The sequence below is a fragment of the Frieseomelitta varia genome, unplaced genomic scaffold (assembly GCF_011392965.1).
Source record: "Frieseomelitta varia isolate USP_RPSP 00005682 unplaced genomic scaffold, Fvar_1.2 scaffold_345, whole genome shotgun sequence".
NCBI lineage: Eukaryota > Metazoa > Arthropoda > Insecta > Hymenoptera > Apidae > Frieseomelitta > Frieseomelitta varia.
The window spans coordinates 77,583-96,940 of NW_025110085.1; the positions used below are offsets into that span (position 1 = coordinate 77,583).

Here is a 19,358-nt window from a genome sequence, read left to right on the forward strand (position 1 = left end):
AAAACAATTTGCTTAGTTAGGGACGGTCTTTCCAACATCCCCCTGTCTCGAATGCTACTCGAAAAAAAAAAAAAAAAAAAAAAACGAGAAGTGATATCGAGAACAAGCCAACCAACTTCTTGGCCAGAGAGAAACATGTGTGACTTCTCGCTGGTCGTTCGCGAAAATAAAATTTCAAACCGTTTGCAAATTATCGCGCAAATTAATCGCAGATCAATGAACATCGAACGGATGAAAAGACGAAGCGTGGATTATTTCATTTCTGCGCTAAACTCGCGAGGGAAGAACGGAATCGCGTCGTCGGTAGGGGAGCCGGTCTGAAAGCCGGGAAGGAAAAATAAAATGACCGAGGGAGGAGGAAGGGAAACACAACAATGGGCCATTTTATGGAAAAAGAGCCAGAGAGAAAGAGGCGAGCCGTGAGCGTAACGCCACTTTTGTCCAGCTGGCGTTTTCGCGAGCTCCCTCGCCCCCCTCGAGAGAGAGAAAGAGAGGGAGATTGGCCTTTGACAGTGCACAAAAGGCTATTGTCCGATGACCCGTTAAAAATCGCTGTCCGCCTAATCGGCCGAAGGTTGATTCGATAAAACGCTAAAGGGCAAGCCACGGCGAAATTTGCATCCTCCGTGCACGCAGCCTGCGGTGCAGTAAATCCATAGAGCACACCCCCCAAATGAAATCCCTCGTCGAGATTTTCCTTTTTCCTACTTCTCTCCTCCACTTTCCCCCGCCTCTGCCTTTTCTATATCGGCTCGATTAATTTCATCAACGGGTACGATGTCCCGCGATTACTATTTTTATTCCCTTCTTCGTCTGGCTGTAGATATTTGACCTTTCTACGTCCTATACGTTCCGGAGAATATCGAAGTGGCGAAAGTGAAGAGAATTTCAAAAGATCAACAAGACTCGGCGAGTTTTTCCGAATCGAAACTAGCGTAGATTTATATTTTCCAAGGTGAATGGAGACATATCTGCGTTTCGTAATATTTTTACGGTCAAGTAGAGACCTCGTTCAAAAGGGATAGCAGTTGGAAGTTGGTTGGCACGAAAGAGAGAAAGAGGGAGCATGTAATCAAAGCGACCGGTCTCGGAAGAAGATACGTGAAAGACACTAGAAAAATTCGTAGACCAAATTATATAGATTATAAAGAGAATATTTTCCGAACACTCGGTCGTTCTCACATCGTCGTAGACGATTGAAAACGCTTAGTGAGTTGTATAATGTTGTGTAACGAGTTGTACAATGAACCTGATGCTTCATTTGCGCGTCGAGCGCGAAGCCTGCCGAGAAAGAGAACTCAGTGAAGCCCGATTTCGAGCCGATTTCGCGATCGTCGACTCGACGAAGCAAGACTGCCCCCTCACCTCCCCCCGCCACGTATGTACACAGCGAGAGTATGTATCGAGCCTCGAATCGCCTCGGACCGATTTCCCCGAGATAACGCGCGCGATCGGAACCGACTACCTTAGGGCCATATCAAACTAAAAGCGCTATAGTTCAAAAAAAAAAAAAGAAAGAAAAAACGAATACATATCATTAGTTCTTAACTGGTGGCGCGATCCAAGTATACACGTGTATTGTAAAATGTAAGCGAACAAGAGAACAAAAGAACAAAAAAGAAAAAAAGAAACGACACATTAACAACTAATTTATTACACATTTACCGCATCTTATATACACGATATACATACAAAAATTGATACATATATATATATTGTATATATGAGATATATATATATATACATGATATATACACACGTGCGCATACAAATCGGTAAGTAGGAGATTAAGGTTTTGCTAAGACGATAAATCGCGTACGTACGATCGCGTGGATCACACACACACACACACACACACACACACAGCGGAGAACATCTAGAAGATGATGACACAGAAAGAGAAGAAAAAATCATGGTGATCCACGCGACCGTCGTCATAAAAAAAAAAAAAAAAAAAAAAAAAAAAAAAAAAAAAAAAAAAAAAAAAAAACTGTAAAGCAACGTTGAACCGAATGAAAGAGGACGATGCTCTATCGACAAAGATCCAGACAGTATTTTAAAAAAAAAAAAAAAAAGTGTCGTAGATTACTTACAATTAGTTCTCTGCGTATTATAATATCCACTCTCCTATACACCACATGACACACACACACACACACACACTGTTACACGTACTCGGCGAGCACGCGCAGAGATTTATCATAAATCGAGCGATATCTGTCAATCAAATGATAATATCTAGAAGCGAAATTATGAAGAAACGAGACGTTGGTTGGCGTGCTCGCGTAACAGACAACTGGACAAACATACTACACGTACACGTAAGGAAATATTATAATATCGTTGTCGATGTCCTAAGATTGTTAAACTGTGGAAACGCGGCTCGAGGCCGACGTCTCGACCGCGTGCCGCGTTTCCCGATCGTGTAATCCACGTTTCAATGATATTTATTATTTTTTATAATAGCGTATACCGTGTATGTGTTTCCTGTCGTGATTTACCCACGTTTCTCCTTACCTCGATAGATGTTAATAATGACACGCGCGCGCGCGGGAGAAGGCAGCAACGACGAAAAGAGGAAAAGAAAAGAAAAGAAAAGGGGAGGAAGAAAGAGACTCGATCCTCTGTTACTATTAGACGAGCTCTGTTCGACTAGTTTCCTTCGAACTTGCGTCCTTCGAATCGTTGCTACTTCGCCCGCCCCCTCCCTCCAGGAGTCTTATCAATTCCCTAATTATTGTGTTGTTACTCGAGAGTCATTGGCTCCGCGACGCGGGCCCCGATTGTTTAACTGCATATATGATCGTCGACCCTGGTCGTTGTCTGATGTAAATCCCCTCATTCGAAACGCTTCTTAACCCTTCTCCCCAGAAAGAGAGAGAGAGAGAGAGAGAGCAAGCTTGCGTCAAATGAAAAGCTTCAAAAAGAAAAAAAAAAAAGAAAAAGAAAAATACGAAAACGAGCAAGAAAAAAAAGAATTTCTCAGAGACTCTCAGAGAAGTCGCGCCCTCCGGAACTTGTCGTCGTTCTTAAACAAAGGTAGAAACTTTCGATGTTCACTAAACTATAGGCTTAAGCGATCCCATTTTAAGTGGGCGATCGATTCAACGGTTTAAACTAGCCAGGCCGCGAAGGGTTAAGAAGATTATCGAATTACCTGTGTCCACACACACACACACACACAGTGCAAGCACCTCGTAGCACCTTGTCGACAAATGAAAATACGCCATGGCGAAACACGCGAACGTTTGTCTTTGGAAGCGAACGAAATTCCGAGTAACCGACGAAGAAAAGAAAGAGAAAAAGAAAAAAAAAACGAGAATCATCAATTGGCGTTAAATACGATGACGCGACGAACGATCTTACGGGTTCATCGTCATTCTCCAAGTGTATATTCGTGTTGAAACGAACGTACGTGTCGTTGTTTAAATCGTCTACGCTCATTGCATGTGTCGCGTGCTTTATTGCAAATTATACCTCGTTCACCTGTGACGGATCGTCGAAATTAAATTACGTTGAAATCGTTTATTCTTCTCAAATTGTTAGCTCTGCTGGCCAAGATTGAACATTGACACTTCTCTTTGTTAAGTTTCCTTTGATCGATACTGACACTCAGGGTCTTACATACGTGAGAGTACTCTTTGCAACATAATCATCGTAGATGAAAGCAAGCTCGAAATAATTGGTGTGCCAGAGCCACGATAAGTTATCTCTTCTGACATCTAATAACAACAGAGTTATTATGTTAGCAGAAAATTCGCACAATTTCTACAGTAATTATTACAAATGATTATTGTATTTGTATTTATATTTTATCAGGTATTTTATCGACGATGAATTTTAAGAGGCTTCTTTTTCCTCCTCGTCCCGACTGCAACAAGCGTAATTATTCGACGCGTCTGTCACGCGTGATCCTCGGCATTAGTTACGCGTAAAACTAATGCGATGTGCAACAGAAAGCAATAAGTTGTCTTGCGTAGAACGAGCCTAAAGACACACGTACATACATAGTTGACTGATAGTTATGTAGTTTAAATAACGAACGAACAATTAGCGCACCTACCGCATCTCCATTGCGTTGTTTGCAAAACGTGCCCGATAAAAACGCGTAGATATATATATATATATATATATATATATATATATATATATATATATATATATATATCATTCGCGATCGATTATAGATAATTTAAGAACGAAATGAAGCAAGTATCGTTTATTATCGTGCGAGCACCTTGCGAAAACGCGTCTTGTCAAAGTGTGATTTCTCATCTTTAAGTAATCTAAGAAACGTTCGACCTTTGTCCGAATTTGAATCGAAGGAAATTCTTTGCCGGCCAAATGAATACGTTTTGATTAATCGCGAAGCTTTCTGCCTTACCCCGAGTGCAATTTATCGCGCTCGAGGTACAAACGAAATTTATTATTATCATTCGTTTGCAATTCCGTGAAATTTATGATGCATCTATTATTCAACAGAATCAAATCGGATAGATTCCTTTCGCGATTTCACGAGAGAGAAAAAGAGAGAGAGAAAGAGAAAGACACGTCGCAATAATTTAGCGTGAATATTCGACGTATACATAAATATTCGGTGTCGTCTTACACTTTTCGTTAGCCGAAACGAAGCTTTGTTCTGTCGATCGGCCAGCGTTTCGCACACGTTGGCCAAGAATTAATTAATCACAATTATCCGAGGAACATGTTCAATTTATCGTTGATCACGCTTGCTTTGCCATCAATCGGAACCAATTGGGCGAAACGCGAATTGCCTTCTGTCGAAACATCAATGCCAAATCCGAAGAGGATTATGTACCATAAATCTTTGTCAGCCGAGTATACCCGTGGCACGGAAACTAGTGGAAAAAAAAGAGAGAGAAAAAAAAAGTAAAAGCTCATTAATCTTTACGAAATACATCGAACTACGTAAGCATCTGCCAACATACGTACGTTGTCGTATTGTACGAGCAGTATCAACGAATTTATCAACTCGAACGGTTTGCCTTTGACACGGTAAAAGCGACAAAGTTCAATTACCATAATTTCCTCGAGAAAAGGACAATGGAGACGCGGTGGAGGAATGACCTGAGAAACACCCTTAACAGGGAGAAATTAGACATCGACACAAGTTTATACGTCGCTGGCTGTCGCATCGTCGTGAAACGAATGCGATCCATTCACTTCACGATTTTGAAAAAGATACAATCACGACTCGTTTCGACATTTACCGTGACGCATTGCCGTGACATCGTGGCCTTTGTTGCGCGTTAAACTCCATCAAGCACTGGCTAAATCTAGAAATTTCGTGCCACACTTGAATTTTAACTTTTCTTTTCTTCTGCTCGTTGAAAGAGGCAGTACCAAAGAAATATTTCATGGACTTGGGCTCGCTTAATTTTCTAAATTTAACAACACGATGAAGCTTGAAAGGACAAAGGTGGCCAAATTGGCAATTGTTACGTTCGTATGTTTCCTCCGTTGCTTGATGCACACGATACTGAATAATTACTTAGAACAACGGAAACTCCGAAAGCAATAACGTTCGTACTCGTTTCATCGATCGCTTGAACGTTTAAACATCCTGTTAATTTGCCAGATAGCGAGCAAGCTGGCAGAAGCCGGTAGATTTCACAGCTGCAGGTGTTCTTAATAATCTCTTGCGCTGGAATGACGTGCACGTAGACAATTTTTTGTCCTAAAATATATTAAAATATATTATAATGCGTTTTCTCAATTTTAAGTATAACCCAGGCAAAATAATAAATTTATTACTTATCAATAACTTCCATCCAGTGATATCATACCGACGAGTTCAAAAAGAAAGCGACGAATTGTTGCATACGGTTTGGTCACTCGTTATGGTCCGCAATCAGTTGCCAGCGCAAGTGGTTAATCGTATTAACACATATACATATACGTACCTTTTTGTAACTGTATTGTATGTATCGCAGCGTACGAACCAAAGAGATCGGTTGTTACTTATTAAAAAAAAAAAAAAAAAAAATCAATTATTGTAAACGACGTGCAAGCGAAATTAACTAAATTGACAATTTCAAAGGGATACTTCTTTTTATTGGTCCTTGCTCTTACGCCTTGATGAAGCAATGTATATACACAGTATGTTATCTTTCTCTCTCTCTTTCATTCTGCATACTCGAGACATCATTTACCAGAATCTAAAAAAAAAAAAAAAGAAATAAAAAGAAGATTTACAACTTGATTAAAGAAATTAAATTGCAGAAACTCGGACGCGTTTTTATTTTGGAGAAATTAATTTCGAACAAACTTTGTCAGAATGTTCAAAGAGAGAAGGTAATTTGCGATCTTGCTTTAACCGTCTTCGCCGTCTTGGACACTTCCGCAGACTCTGTTAACTAAAGTGTGTACAGCGTTTGTTTCAATGAAAGGAAAATATTATATTTTGTATAATTAGTTCGTGCTGTGAACCGAGCAACTCGTACCTGCTGGGCGAACAAGAGCAGAAAACGGGGAGAATACAAAGAAGATCCGAAGAAGTCGAGAAGAGAGCTCCCGAGACGATTACCAACGATTCGATGATTAGTTTTTAATCCCTTTTGTACGTTTATATGCAGTTAAATGACGTGTACATAATTATCTAAATCAGTGTTGTGAGATTAATGCGATTGCAATACCTACACACCGACCCCCATTAGCGGAAGGCATGTGCTTCGAATTATTATCCTTGAAATTTCGTGAGGTGATTAAAATGGTCCTTTCGAAACATCGTTGTCTCCTATCGTGTCGTCGATTTGTGGTAAAACCAGGTCCATTTGTTCTCTCGCCAACTACTTTCGCATCTCGAAGACTCTGTTTCTAAGACGAAGAAACTGCGTTTAATCTCAAATCGATGACATTAGGGAACGATTTTTCTTTTTCTTCATTACTGTCAAATTCCTCGAGTTGGTTACTTGTCACTTACTACCAACCCAATAAAACGACATAGTTTTCATTTTCAGAATATCAAAAAGTATCAAAACGGTTTTTTTCACTTGAGTGAAGTGAGTCCCTGAAGAAAATCATGGAACATGGAGCTGCTTCTCCTCCGGCGAAGTCGTGTTATATCGTGTTGATACTGCATCAAATTCGATTGAACAAATATTTCGTGGATTTGCGCGTGCGCGGGAAATTTAAATAACGAGATATATAGACGAGCGTACGTTGACGTTACGCTTCAATTTACTTTCGCACTTTTACCGACAGATGGCACGTGGTCACGAACGAACTAAAATCGCATCTCCATTGACACGTTGAAAATCGTCATACGAAACGAATGATAGTTTTAAACGAATATTTCGATAATTTTCTATTTGACAAAAATATTCTTTGTTCTTTGTACGATGTAAAAAATGTAAATCTGTATATAAATTTAAAGTTTGTTTTTTCATAAGAACGTAACCAGAAGCTAAAGTCACATGCTCATGATACATTTGGCGGTGAAATATTCAAAACGTTTGGAACGGATAACCTAAAATGTGACAGTATTAAACAAACGTCAAATATGAGTGGAATATTAGCAGTACACGTGAAAAAATTAAGTAAGTGTAAATTTTTTGTTGTACGGTATATCAAAGAGAAAAAACGCCGAAAATTCATCTTTCCAGGTCACAATATCGAGGAGATACGATTGAGAGCATTGGATAATATCATTTCGAAATACGATCTTGGTTTCGGTTGTGACTGCGATGCCGTGAGAAAGGAATTAATAATAAAATTATTTAATTGGTTTTCGTTTGAAACCTTCTCAGAAATACAGAAGGTTCTAAATTTATTACTTCATTTGTTGAAGGTACTTACAAATGATATCTGTTTCCATGAATCAATAATTGAAATATTTTTTAAAAACGACAATTGTGTCTCTAATCCGAAATTGGTGCTAATAGATTACAATATTTTATAAATAAAATTTTATTTTAACGCTCATAATGTATGTATGCTTTGTAAGACAGATGATAGAGGTTATTTAAATACATTTGGTAAACTAAGATTTCAAAATGAACTTCACGAACTAAGAAGAAGATTAGGCTCAGAATGGCATGAAAAATTAAATGAAATCGAAGAGGCTGTTCTTAATTCAGATAAACCTGAGGTGATACCACCAAACTCAAAAATAATCAATTTATATATTTGCTTTTGTAATATTTATAAGGATGCAACAAAACAATGTGTAAAACTTCTTTTTAAGGATCTTAGCTCTCCAGGAATAGAATTTATTGATTATGATGGGCACAGAACACGGGTAAAAGATCATGAATACGATAGAAATAATAAAACATATAGAAAAGAGGATTTTAACTTATCTAAAGACATACTTGCTACTACCTCAACCTTAAACAGGTAAATATTTTAAATATTTTCTTCATGCTATAATAATGATATCGTACATGTAATCTTTTTATTTTATTTTGTATCAAATTTCTTATGATCTTTTTCCTAATGCATATAATTTGTAGTACAGTACCATTTGATTTAACATTAGAATATGGAGAAGGAACTCCAATATCCAAAGCTACAGAAGGTGGTATTAAATGGTTAATAATGCCATGGCAACCTTTAGTCATGTCAGACAGAGGTGTCTTAGCAGCAGTTGAAGAAACTCTGAATAACACTTCAGACACAAATCTCATATTACATACGTGTCAGTTTATAACAAACGTGATGATGCAGGATTTTCCAGCAGAAGTTTTTCTTCAAAGACCAACAATTGTTTTTGTAAGTGTTTAATCTTTTTTATCAAAACAATATGTATTTATTGACTTTTATTGATATCTAATAATAATATTAAATTTCAGATACTGCATGATCTCTTAGAATCTAGTGCAAATACAATGAATGCCAATCTTAAAAATGTAGTATCAATGATATTGAAAACACTTTACAAATTAACACGATCTTTACGACTGCGAATTTACTATTACTGTGAGCCATGTATTGCAAATAAAAAGCAAAAAGTAAATAAATGCAGTTCAAATTATATATTTGATTGTATTGAGTAAGTATATATAGCATTATGTATTAATAAAAAATATATCTTTCAGTTATTAGTGGAAAAGTTAAGTAATTATTCTTCTTCTGAAACAAGAGATAGTCCAGACGGAGGATTTGCAGAAGTTAATTATCAAGCATATCAATCTACTGTAAGTACGCTTTACAAAACATATTTATGTATCTATTGATTTTTCATACGTTGCATAGGGAACAAGTGAAAGAAGTCAAAGTGCGTCAGATAACATTGATGATTCTGTTTTACAACTACAGCAAATGCTGATACCAACCTTTTGCATTGATACTTTAAAACGTGTTATAGCTCAATTAAGTATGTCCGACAATTCAGCATTTCTATTAAGAAACATTAAATACATAACAGATGTGGTATACGAACTGGTACAATTGCTTATCGTTAGTGTCATGCCAAATGTTTGGCTTTGTAACGATGATGTTGCTTTAAAAGTAATCGAGGACATGAAAACATTATTCGGCATGTTGGGAGATGTCTTGGAATATTTTGGAAGTTACAGCACGATGGATGATTTTAGGATAACGTATTTGCATTTTATAACTATTACAATGAATCTTTTAAGTCACATAGTTCCTTTAGAAATAGCAGATATTATCTTCCCTAAGTCGCTTAAAACATCAATATGTGTAGCTACAATGGATGCTGCTATTTATTTTTTATACCCAAAATTACACTCTACGTTACAAGAATATAGCCGTGTAAGTAACTTTTAATTTTTTGGCCAATAATATTGGTAACATATAGAATGGAATGAATATTGGTCTAATAATTTATTGTTTTCTGGATAGCAATTTCAAGGTAATGACGAAATTATGTACGTTAAAATATTTGATGAAACAAAGATAATCCTAAAATCAATGCAAGCAGCTATATTCTTAATAAAAAACACACATAATTCACCTCATTCGGAAGTTTTAAAAATGTTGTATGCTTCAAAATTGAGTTTACCTTATCATAAAAATTTTAATATTATTAAGAAAATTGTCGAATTTTTGCAAAATATGAATAGGTATGAATTCTTTTAAAATTTTATATATATGTATATTATTAAACTAACTTAATTATTAAAATATAATTTATTTAACTTTTAAGATATTCTTTAAGTGAAGAAGACCATACGTTAGCTATAAAATTAATATTAAATTTATTAGCAAACGCAGATACTGATATACAATATGCCATATACTTTGAATGTTATACTTTAGTTAAAAATATTCTAGGAGTAGAATATAATAGAGAAAAGTTATCATGGGAAAATTTGGCATTTTTATTTGAATCATCTGTGTTAATTGAAATCATATCTTATGGTGCAACACACGATGATAAAACGGTAAAATAAAATATTTAAAGTAAATTTAACTTAAGTGATACACAACAATCTTTTATATTTTTCTATTGTTAGATTAAGGAAATTTCCGAAGAAATATTAGTTTACATACTGAAAGGAAGATTACAAATGGGAGAAAATGGATGGTTAAAGTCACTAGAAGCCATAGTACCAGCGTTGCCTTTTTTACAGTGTCATGCTCATCCTTCTACAACTTTAGGTCAATGTGTAACAAAAATCTTTGATCCTGATGTTTCTAGTAATATACAGTTACCATATATCGAGGTAGTATACGATTTGCTGTTATACGCTATATTATGCTATATTTTTTATATTTGTAAATCTTCAAATAGTATAAAAAAAATGTGTTCATTTAAAAAGGTTTTCAAAGGTAATTTAAGATTCTTATTTTCACCAAATGAGGATATTAGAGATGAAGCCGTTTGTAGATTGATTTGGCTACTTGGGAAAGAAAAGGATTCCGTTAAGAAATTACCACGATTGTCATCATTACATGATTTACCCCTTAGCTCACTTTGTATATTTGATCGTCAGATAATTTTTAAAAAATCTGAGGGCAACTATCAGGTTACAAATTTTTATGTATTTTATGTATTTAAAGCTCATTCAGTGTATTGGAAAATTCACATATGATATACAAATTTTTACAGAGAAGTAATTTATTATCAGTACTTGAAATGCTAAATGAGCCAAATGTCGATCCTAAAATACGTAAATCAGCCTTAGTACAAATTAGCGTTATGCTTACAGATTCTTCTTTACACAAATTATTCATTACTGAAAATGGATTGTCGTTAATTTTAAACATATTTAACAGTGCTCTGGTAAGATTACATAATATGCTATATAATTCGTAAAAATTTTTCTAATTCTCTAATAGTTAACATCAATTTTAGATTGAAAAAGAATATATGAATTATCCAGATTCTGTCATTCCCATAATTACTATATTAAAACTATTAGCCTCTACTGAATATTCTTTACGTCATGATCTGTCCACTCGCATTAGCGTTCTTTCAAATATAATCAGAAGTAAGTGCAGTAAAGAAATATATTCAAGCAGACGAATTTTATTTGTGCACATTACTAAGAAATATTTTTTAGGTCTTTTTCTATTTTCGGACAATGAATGTATTAAAATTGATGGTTCACAGTTATTATGCTTATTACTTTATAATGAATGCATCATGAGACAAAATGAAAAATATGTAGAAAATTATAATCAACTAAATATTTCTTTGCCTTATATTATTGTATCTAAGATGAAATTACCATTCTTTTGTAAATCGCATTGGAAAATAAGTAGGCATAGACGATCAGATATCTCTGGTAAATCATAGTCTCTTGATTAAACATTTTACATATGATAATGTTGTGTCTTTTAAAATTTAATTCATATTCTTCAGTTCTTCATGGCAATAACTCACTGGTGTTAACATTTATAAGACAATATTGGATATGGGAATGGAACGATGGTATAAATGTACTTTGGAAAAATTTAAATGATCTTCACGATTCTGATGTGTCGAATAAGCTAAAAATTTTAGAAAACGAATTTTTAGTCCTACGTTTTAGCTTTCCTCACTATTGTTGTCAACAACAACTGTACAATATACAAAATTCAACTACCCATGATTCAGTCTCATGCGCACTTGACTTTCTTACAATGTAATCACATTCCTAATGATTGTTTGTAATTTAATTGCTTATAAACAGTTGTTTTTAATTCGTTGATAATTTTTTTTCTTTTTTTCTCTAGGTATATAAAGTTATGTAAGATGGAAAAGTGCCAAGAAATAAAGGATATAAGTTTATTACCTTGGGAACAAACGTTTGAGCGATTTTTACTTTCACATCCCGCAAGTAAAGAAGATTGTGATTTATTCGTTGAAGTTTTAAGTTTTCTACAACTCTATATTAATGTTACAAAAAATGGTAAAATTTAAACAAATTTAGAATTTATATCATTATTTATGTATTGTTTGAAACATAGTTAAAAATGATTCGTCTCACATAAACTAGGAAAATATGAATGGATTAATAAAATAATGACAAATATAACTAAATCGCTGGCTGAATTATTAAAAAGCTCGGAATTAGACAATCAAAATGTACATCAATCCATATTGAAGTTAGCTCGCACGTGCTCAGTTATAGGAAAAGCAGAAAAATCTACTCTAGAAAATCAAAATGTTTGGCTACACTTCATCGAATTAATTATCTCTACTTTATGTTTAGGAGACCAACAACATTTTTATAATTTGGGTGAATTTCTTTTTTTTTTTTTCATGTATGTGATATTACATATTTTCATTTAAATAAAAATAAATTAATTGTTTACAGCTTATCTTGATTGGTTATTAACATGTTTAACATATTTGATTGGAAAGTGTCATTGGACAAATTTTAAAAATTTATTGATATCATTAGGTAATACGTTAATCGAGCTGATTATATCCTTCCATGGGGCTGGAACAGTTAGCTTTATGGGCCTATCTATAACTAGAAATTCTATTATATGTCTCAATCATTTGTTATACCAAATGCAAATAAATTTTAACAAAAATGTAAGTATATGTCATCAAGTATTTCACAGCAATTTCTAGCTATTCATAGCGATGTCGTTAATGATGTTGTAAATTTTATTAGACTTTTGTACAATTTTGGTATGAAGAAGGTCGTATGTTAAATTGGTTACCCATGTTGTGGCAAAATCGTGATCCTTTAGTCCGTGCATCTGCTTTACAATTGTTAGCAGGTTTAATGAATAATTTGCATACAGCTTCGCAACTATTAAATTCTATAGCATTAGCACCCAGTGAATTATGTCAGACATTACTTCAATGTATTGCCAGCAGAGAAGAATCATGTATTGTTAGAGAGCAAGCTTGTTATGTACTTAGCAGTTTAATAAAAAATTGCAATTCTATCGTTTTTCAGTATGTAAGTAAATGTTACATTTTTTCTTTTCTTTTTTTTTTCATTATGGAAAATAAATCTTAAATTAAATATGACACTACTTACTTATATAGATGGATTCTCTGAAAGCAAATTCTATTTTAATATATGTAGAACAAAACAACATTTATTACGAAATAAGTGTACTATGTTCTAACGTCTTTATGTTTATTTCTTTGGACTATAATAATCAAGAAAAAAAGATTGGGAAAATCCCGTCCATTCACAGCGTACAGTCGAGTTGTACGTCATTGGTACCGCGTACCATTTCACATTTGTATAATTGTCAAGATGAATTGCAGAATTGTATGTGTATCTTTTAACATCTACTATTTAAAACGTTAGAAACGACTTGTAAGTGAAACATAAATATAAATATTAATCAATTATATTTAGTTTCCATCAGAGAATCAGCAACTACTGAGATGGATAATTATTTACAATTGGTAGCGACACCATCATTGATTACTGCTATATGTAGATTACTGAACAACTTAATACTTCTAGGAAAACAAGATGTTGTTCATCAAATTTATGAGCACTCTATTGATAAATACTTAATTGGGTAATTAAACTATCTATGTTTGGAAACATTTTAATATTTGTTTTCCTAAAATCAACACATTTCTCTAATGTATGCTTATAATTTTGTAGATGCGTTAATGAAATTCCTAATGATGTTGAAAGTAACAAAAATTTAACACATTATTGCGACATACTGGAAATGTATAGCAGTATTTGCACAGTTTTAACAAACTGTATTACAAACAGTAACGAATACGCTCTTATAGCTAGCTTTTCCCTTGACTCACTTTACATGTTATTTTGCTTTCTAAACATTGATTTATACTGTAAGTGAAAATTGAACAGAAATTAACTTTCATAATAAACCCTATGTAAAACGAATGATGTTTATGCAGGTAACGATACGTCGCAGTTGATATCTTTGCGAAATAAACTCTGGACCGAAGTTTTCAATTTTATAGCCATACTCTCTTTAACGGAAAACCAACATTTCGAAACGATACAGGCCGCTTTAGAATTGCGTGGTGCAGAAACTGTATTCTCGTCAATTTGTATTGCAATGAAGGATTCTAATCCACAGCTTCGTATCAGTGCTATAGGTTGCCTCACATTTCTGCTCTCCCAAGAAATTCAAAAAGATTCATTAGGAAAGAGCAGCATTTCAGTACAATTAGTGATAGATACTCCGTTAGCTCGATTGTCGAACGACAATGAAAATAATTTAAGAGGAATTATATCTGACGTTAATAAACTTTCTCTACGAAGCTTCAATGCACGTTCGACAAAGTCAAGTGGGAACGAGGATCCTCCAATTTGTGACATCGAAAGGAACGAAATTGCTATAAGCGAAGAGCTCTGTAACGTTTTGTTGCATTTATTTGTAGCTTATAATTACAACAAATCGAAGAGGAATAAGAAACTAAACGAGGACAAGGAGTTGATCATAAGCGCGCTTACAAATTTATTATGCGTGTCAAATACGGCGAAAAAGGTCGCATTGGAAGAGAATTTACCTGAAACCATTTTAATGATATTGAAAGAGTCATACGTCAGGTTGAATTTACAACCGTTCGAACTGTTCAAAAATCAAATCGATCGTGAGAAAAAGGTAATTAGATTGACGTTATTGACGTAGCGATCGGCCGAGAAATTTGCTAATGTTGGAATTTCCCAACACTTCTCTTGCGTATTAAGCTGAATGAACGTTTTCCCCGTGTTTTTATACAGATTCATCCATTGCTACTCGATATGAATGCTATTTTAATATTATTAATAAATTTCACGTACGGCAGTACAGTTGTTAAAGAAGCTCTAACAAAAGCTGGATTAGCAGATGTATTACATAAATTATGGGCTTGGATTGCATTAAGTAAAACAGTTTCAACCACCGCTTTGAAATTGCTGGCAAGCTATACTACAAAGTGTACCACAGGTATTGTTAACGTGAAAATATATACACTTATTACTAAGCAAATGAAGTAGCTGTTAGATGCCCTTGTTTAATTTTAGCAATTTAATTTTTTTAGCAGCACAATCGTTGACGTTAACGACTATCCTGCCAGGAACAGGACTTCGAAAAACTCCCAACACTCTCGCGCTTATACACGTGATCATACAGTTAGTTTGTAAAGAAATCGACAAGGCTGGTCAATTTTTTGACAATCATAAACTACACTTTGCATTCCACGTGTTGCGTAATGCAATACACGTTCACGAATGTAGAGTATCAATTTCAAAGGTAATTATAATTACGCTGTATGGATCTCCAAAGTAACATTCGTACATTGATATGCATCTCCTGCGATTAGAGCACTCTCCTGCAATTTTTTACGAAAATACATCCAATTACTACGAAACGAGCAAAACCATGGCCACTCGTTGAATTATACTGCTTGGAATTCTTAATTGACTTCACTTACTACGAAGAGGGTCAATTATGTGTGCCAAAGGTAGAATCAAATACTTTAATTCTTTTTTTCTTTTTCTTTTTTATACGCGTATACTGATTATTTCTTCAGGCTGTCGACGGCTTGGATGTCTTGTTCCAATTGTCAAAATATTCTTCGTCCTCTAATAGAATTCTTGCAATCTCCATATTGCGTAATCTCGCGTTTAACACGACTAATCGACCACGATTGCTCAGCTCAGGTAAGTTAGCATCTAGTAAGTATCACGTTATTTATTTAAATGATTCTTTTAATACGACACGAACATTTCAGTGGATTTTATTAACGTTCTGCACGACATATTTAAAAATGGTACTCTAGACGAAATTAGAATAGCAGGGTCTATGCTGTGGTCTCTGGTGTCCAACAATCAAAAAGGGAAATTAATCATACGAAGTGCTGGTTTTTCACAGAGTATACAAGAAGCTTTAGGTAGAATTACACTATTGAACGTGGATGAAGAGAAGGACGAAGAGGACCTAATTAAAATGCTACAATATATATTAAAAATCCTTAGTCCAGCAGATACTAAGACTGATTAAAATCAAGTAATTGTACATAGAAATTTTTTAATATAAGTATATGCATATATGTATCGCTGTTGCAGATATATTTTTACAATTATTAAATGCGATATTTTGTAACATATTTAATAATTTAAAAAAATAATATCATCAAACTCAATTACTAAAATATAGCGGTATGCAATATGAGTATTAAACTGTAGATTAATTGATATGACTTTGTACAAATTAAGTTGCTTCATTCTGCTAACGACATCTGTTTCTCGAGTTTCATTTGCACACATCCAATATGATTGAAGACAATGCGACTTAATTCTTATAATGCCCGCGTCTCGTATTACACGTTAATGAAATAAAGTGTGATATTCAGAAGTTAAATAGCGGATAAATTGACGATGACAATATTTACTGAATATTGAAGAACTGTTTTGCAATCATTTAAAGCTATATAAACACGTAATAACTTGAAACGTTTTTTTAAGAAAAAACAATTGGAAAATAGTCTTTCTAAAGGAAGAAAAGTCGGAAGGAGAAGATGGCACAAGAATACTATGTAATTTCAGTGCAAAACTATTGCAAATACGTTAAGCGTGTGAATTGTTAAAAATACAAGAAATTCTTTACGTTACATTTAAAACAGTTTATCATCGAAACAGGAATATTTTAAAGAAAATAAATTTAAAGAATTTTTCGCAAATATTGTAACAGCTTAACAGCATCGTGGAATAACGATCCTCACCTGTTACATCGAAGTGAAATACCAACAAGATATGCAGGATAGCCACCGAAAACAATTGTTCTACGTTGAAAAATTGACCGTTCAGAGAGGAATTTATCTAAAAACTACTGGATAAGTTATGTATATCTTTCACAAGATATTCACTCATTAATAATCAGAAATGTTTGATCCTGTTACTAACTTTCTCTTCCCAAAACAAGTGCGAACGAGTCTCCTGTATGTCTAACATTCCAAGAAATAATTAATGTCACGTACACACGTAAGGCTTGCATACGTAGAAAATGCCACTCGGATATTTGAAAATTGAAAGAATTTTGACCCGGAGACTTACATGGAATTATTATAAAATTATGCCAATGTTGCAAACGTTCAGCGTTCTTGCGTCAGAAATACCTAAACCTACCATAAATCTAGCATGCAAAATCTTAAATAACTGGATAAAACGAGCAAGGTCCTACGGCTGAAAGAGTAAATGAAAATTTAATTTTAATTTCAATGAAGAAGCGAAGGGATCAGATAAATGAGAGAGTGTTGATCTGCCAATGGACGGAACTTGCTGCAAAGGTCCGATTGACATTCGACAAACGGTGGATCGTTAATTGGCTATTATTTGATAGCGTGGGTGGGCTGTATTCTAAGACGAAGATCCTGCCTGCCCCTCCGTACGCACGCACGCACGAAGCAGCGGATTTAATGAAAGGTGGTGGTGCACTGTTGTGGCGTCGGTGCGCGCCGCGTTCGGCATTGTGTTCCAGCACGGCCGGTCACGTGACCGTCAAATGGATTTGCGTCAATGGTGACCTCCGCGTTCACGTACCTGATACTCCGCGCCCCGCTGTTCCCCAGACTCGGCGGACCTCGCCGAGAGAGAGACCCGTGGGACCAGCGCGCGCGGCCGCCAGAGATGAGGTAAGAAAGTCTCTCGTGTTAACACATTGTGGACAGGAGATGCGAATTCGCGTCTTTCAGTTTCAACTGTTTCTTTTTTTTTTTTTTTGCGTTGTAGGCAACGTTACATATAATTTATATTATATTATATTATATTATATTATAATATATTATATATATATAGTATAATATAATATATAATTATATTATATTATAATTTATATTATATATATATAATGTTATATAATTTTTCAAGAAGCAAGGAAATCGTTTCCACACCAGGAAACGTTACTAGAGGGTATTTTCATTTTATTTAATAAAACACCTCTAAAATGAAAAATAACTAATAATTTTAATTGTTAATAAAACAATACACTTGTTAAATGCTATACATTCTCTTGAACCCTTTCAATCACATATTAAATAATTCAAAGAAATACAAGGAAATACAGGCTGTATGTTTATCAGAGCGTACCGTCCTCAATGTGTTAATATAAATATAAAATACATGATAATTAAAATCTAAAATACATAATAAGCCTTAATATTACTATATATACATAATAATTATTAAATATTACTATAAAAAATATATAGTAATATCTCTAGAATTAAAGAAGTGCGTGTATGCATTGTGAAAAGTTTCTTTGTTGATCCAAAGATGTGCGGACCCTGGGAGCAGGTTGGGCGCGCCGAGTGCTGTTAAATGCTGAAACTGGAGAGAAGAGCTGGCTCGTGGGACCCCTGGAACGAGGAACAAGGGGATCTTTTGTCAAGATTGGATATCGCGAGAGAAAAACGTGCCACGATAAAACAGAAGGATTGCTCGAGTATAAAGAAATTTAGAAGTACATGGCAGAGGAAATAAAAGACAGATTGCAAGGGGGTGAAAAAAGGCAAAAGGATCGGTTTTTTTTTTTTCATATAGAAACCAGAAAAGCGTCGAAAAGAGTTGAGAAGCTTGGAAAACCAATTGAAAGAAGACTCGTTTGTCTTCCACGATGAAACAGTAAAACAATACTACGTAGAGCCACGTTGCCCTCTGTGATCTCGTTAGCACGTCCTTACTTTCCTCTTATTTCGGCCACGTGCGAGGAACGAATATCGTAACGGTACACGCGCGCGCAGCAATGACGCACGAGATTTCGTTCGTCAACGAGAGAAAAGATACCCGATGATACTCGTGTTCCCAGCGATTTTTTGTTGGATTTATCAGGCTCTTTCCACTCGTGTCACCTTCCCTCCCCCTCCCCCCCCCCTTTTCATCGCATCGAAATCCAAGGTCGCTGGTTTCACGCTTCTCGCCGATCACCGTGTTTCACGATCATCGATGAGAAGAACTGTGGAGAGCGTGCTCGTTTCTAGTATCTCTCCTTTGTTTGGACGAACA

At 34.8% G+C, this 19,358-nt stretch overlaps 1 protein-coding gene and 1 long non-coding RNA gene across 5 annotated transcripts in view; both read left to right on the forward strand.

Annotated features, from left to right (window-relative positions):
- Positions 1-2,895, forward strand: part of LOC122530479 — an 11,262-nt gene extending 8,367 nt beyond the window's left edge. Inside the window, exon 3 of the long non-coding RNA XR_006307021.1 lies at positions 2,872-2,895. This is a non-coding gene — a long non-coding RNA (uncharacterized LOC122530479). The remainder of the gene's footprint in view (positions 1-2,871) is intronic.
- A 4,429-nt stretch (positions 2,896-7,324) lies between these two features.
- On the forward strand, positions 7,325-16,408 carry LOC122530476 (rotatin). 4 transcript variants are annotated; one of them, XM_043657481.1, is made up of 29 exons: positions 7,325-7,559; positions 7,626-7,810; positions 7,967-8,110; positions 8,207-8,358; positions 8,475-8,733; positions 8,814-8,972; positions 9,060-9,158; positions 9,217-9,738; positions 9,829-10,049; positions 10,133-10,370; positions 10,443-10,652; positions 10,749-10,955; positions 11,039-11,212; positions 11,285-11,420; positions 11,493-11,717; positions 11,795-12,056; positions 12,148-12,323; positions 12,411-12,653; positions 12,732-12,955; positions 13,038-13,331; positions 13,421-13,652; positions 13,743-13,911; positions 14,001-14,197; positions 14,267-14,979; positions 15,099-15,303; positions 15,401-15,609; positions 15,680-15,820; positions 15,890-16,019; positions 16,091-16,408. In XM_043657481.1, exons 1-29 carry the CDS (start codon positions 7,523-7,525, stop codon positions 16,357-16,359), a joined length of 6,432 nt encoding a protein of 2,143 aa, XP_043513416.1. In that variant the 5' UTR covers positions 7,325-7,522; the 3' UTR covers positions 16,360-16,408. The 4 variants fall into 4 exon arrangements, with proteins under 4 accessions (XP_043513416.1, XP_043513414.1, XP_043513415.1 ...); XM_043657480.1 differs by having other exon boundaries at positions 7,328-7,559; positions 15,398-15,609; XM_043657479.1 differs by having other exon boundaries at positions 7,327-7,559; positions 7,967-8,358; positions 15,398-15,609.
- Positions 16,409-19,358: the final 2,950 nt, after the last annotated feature.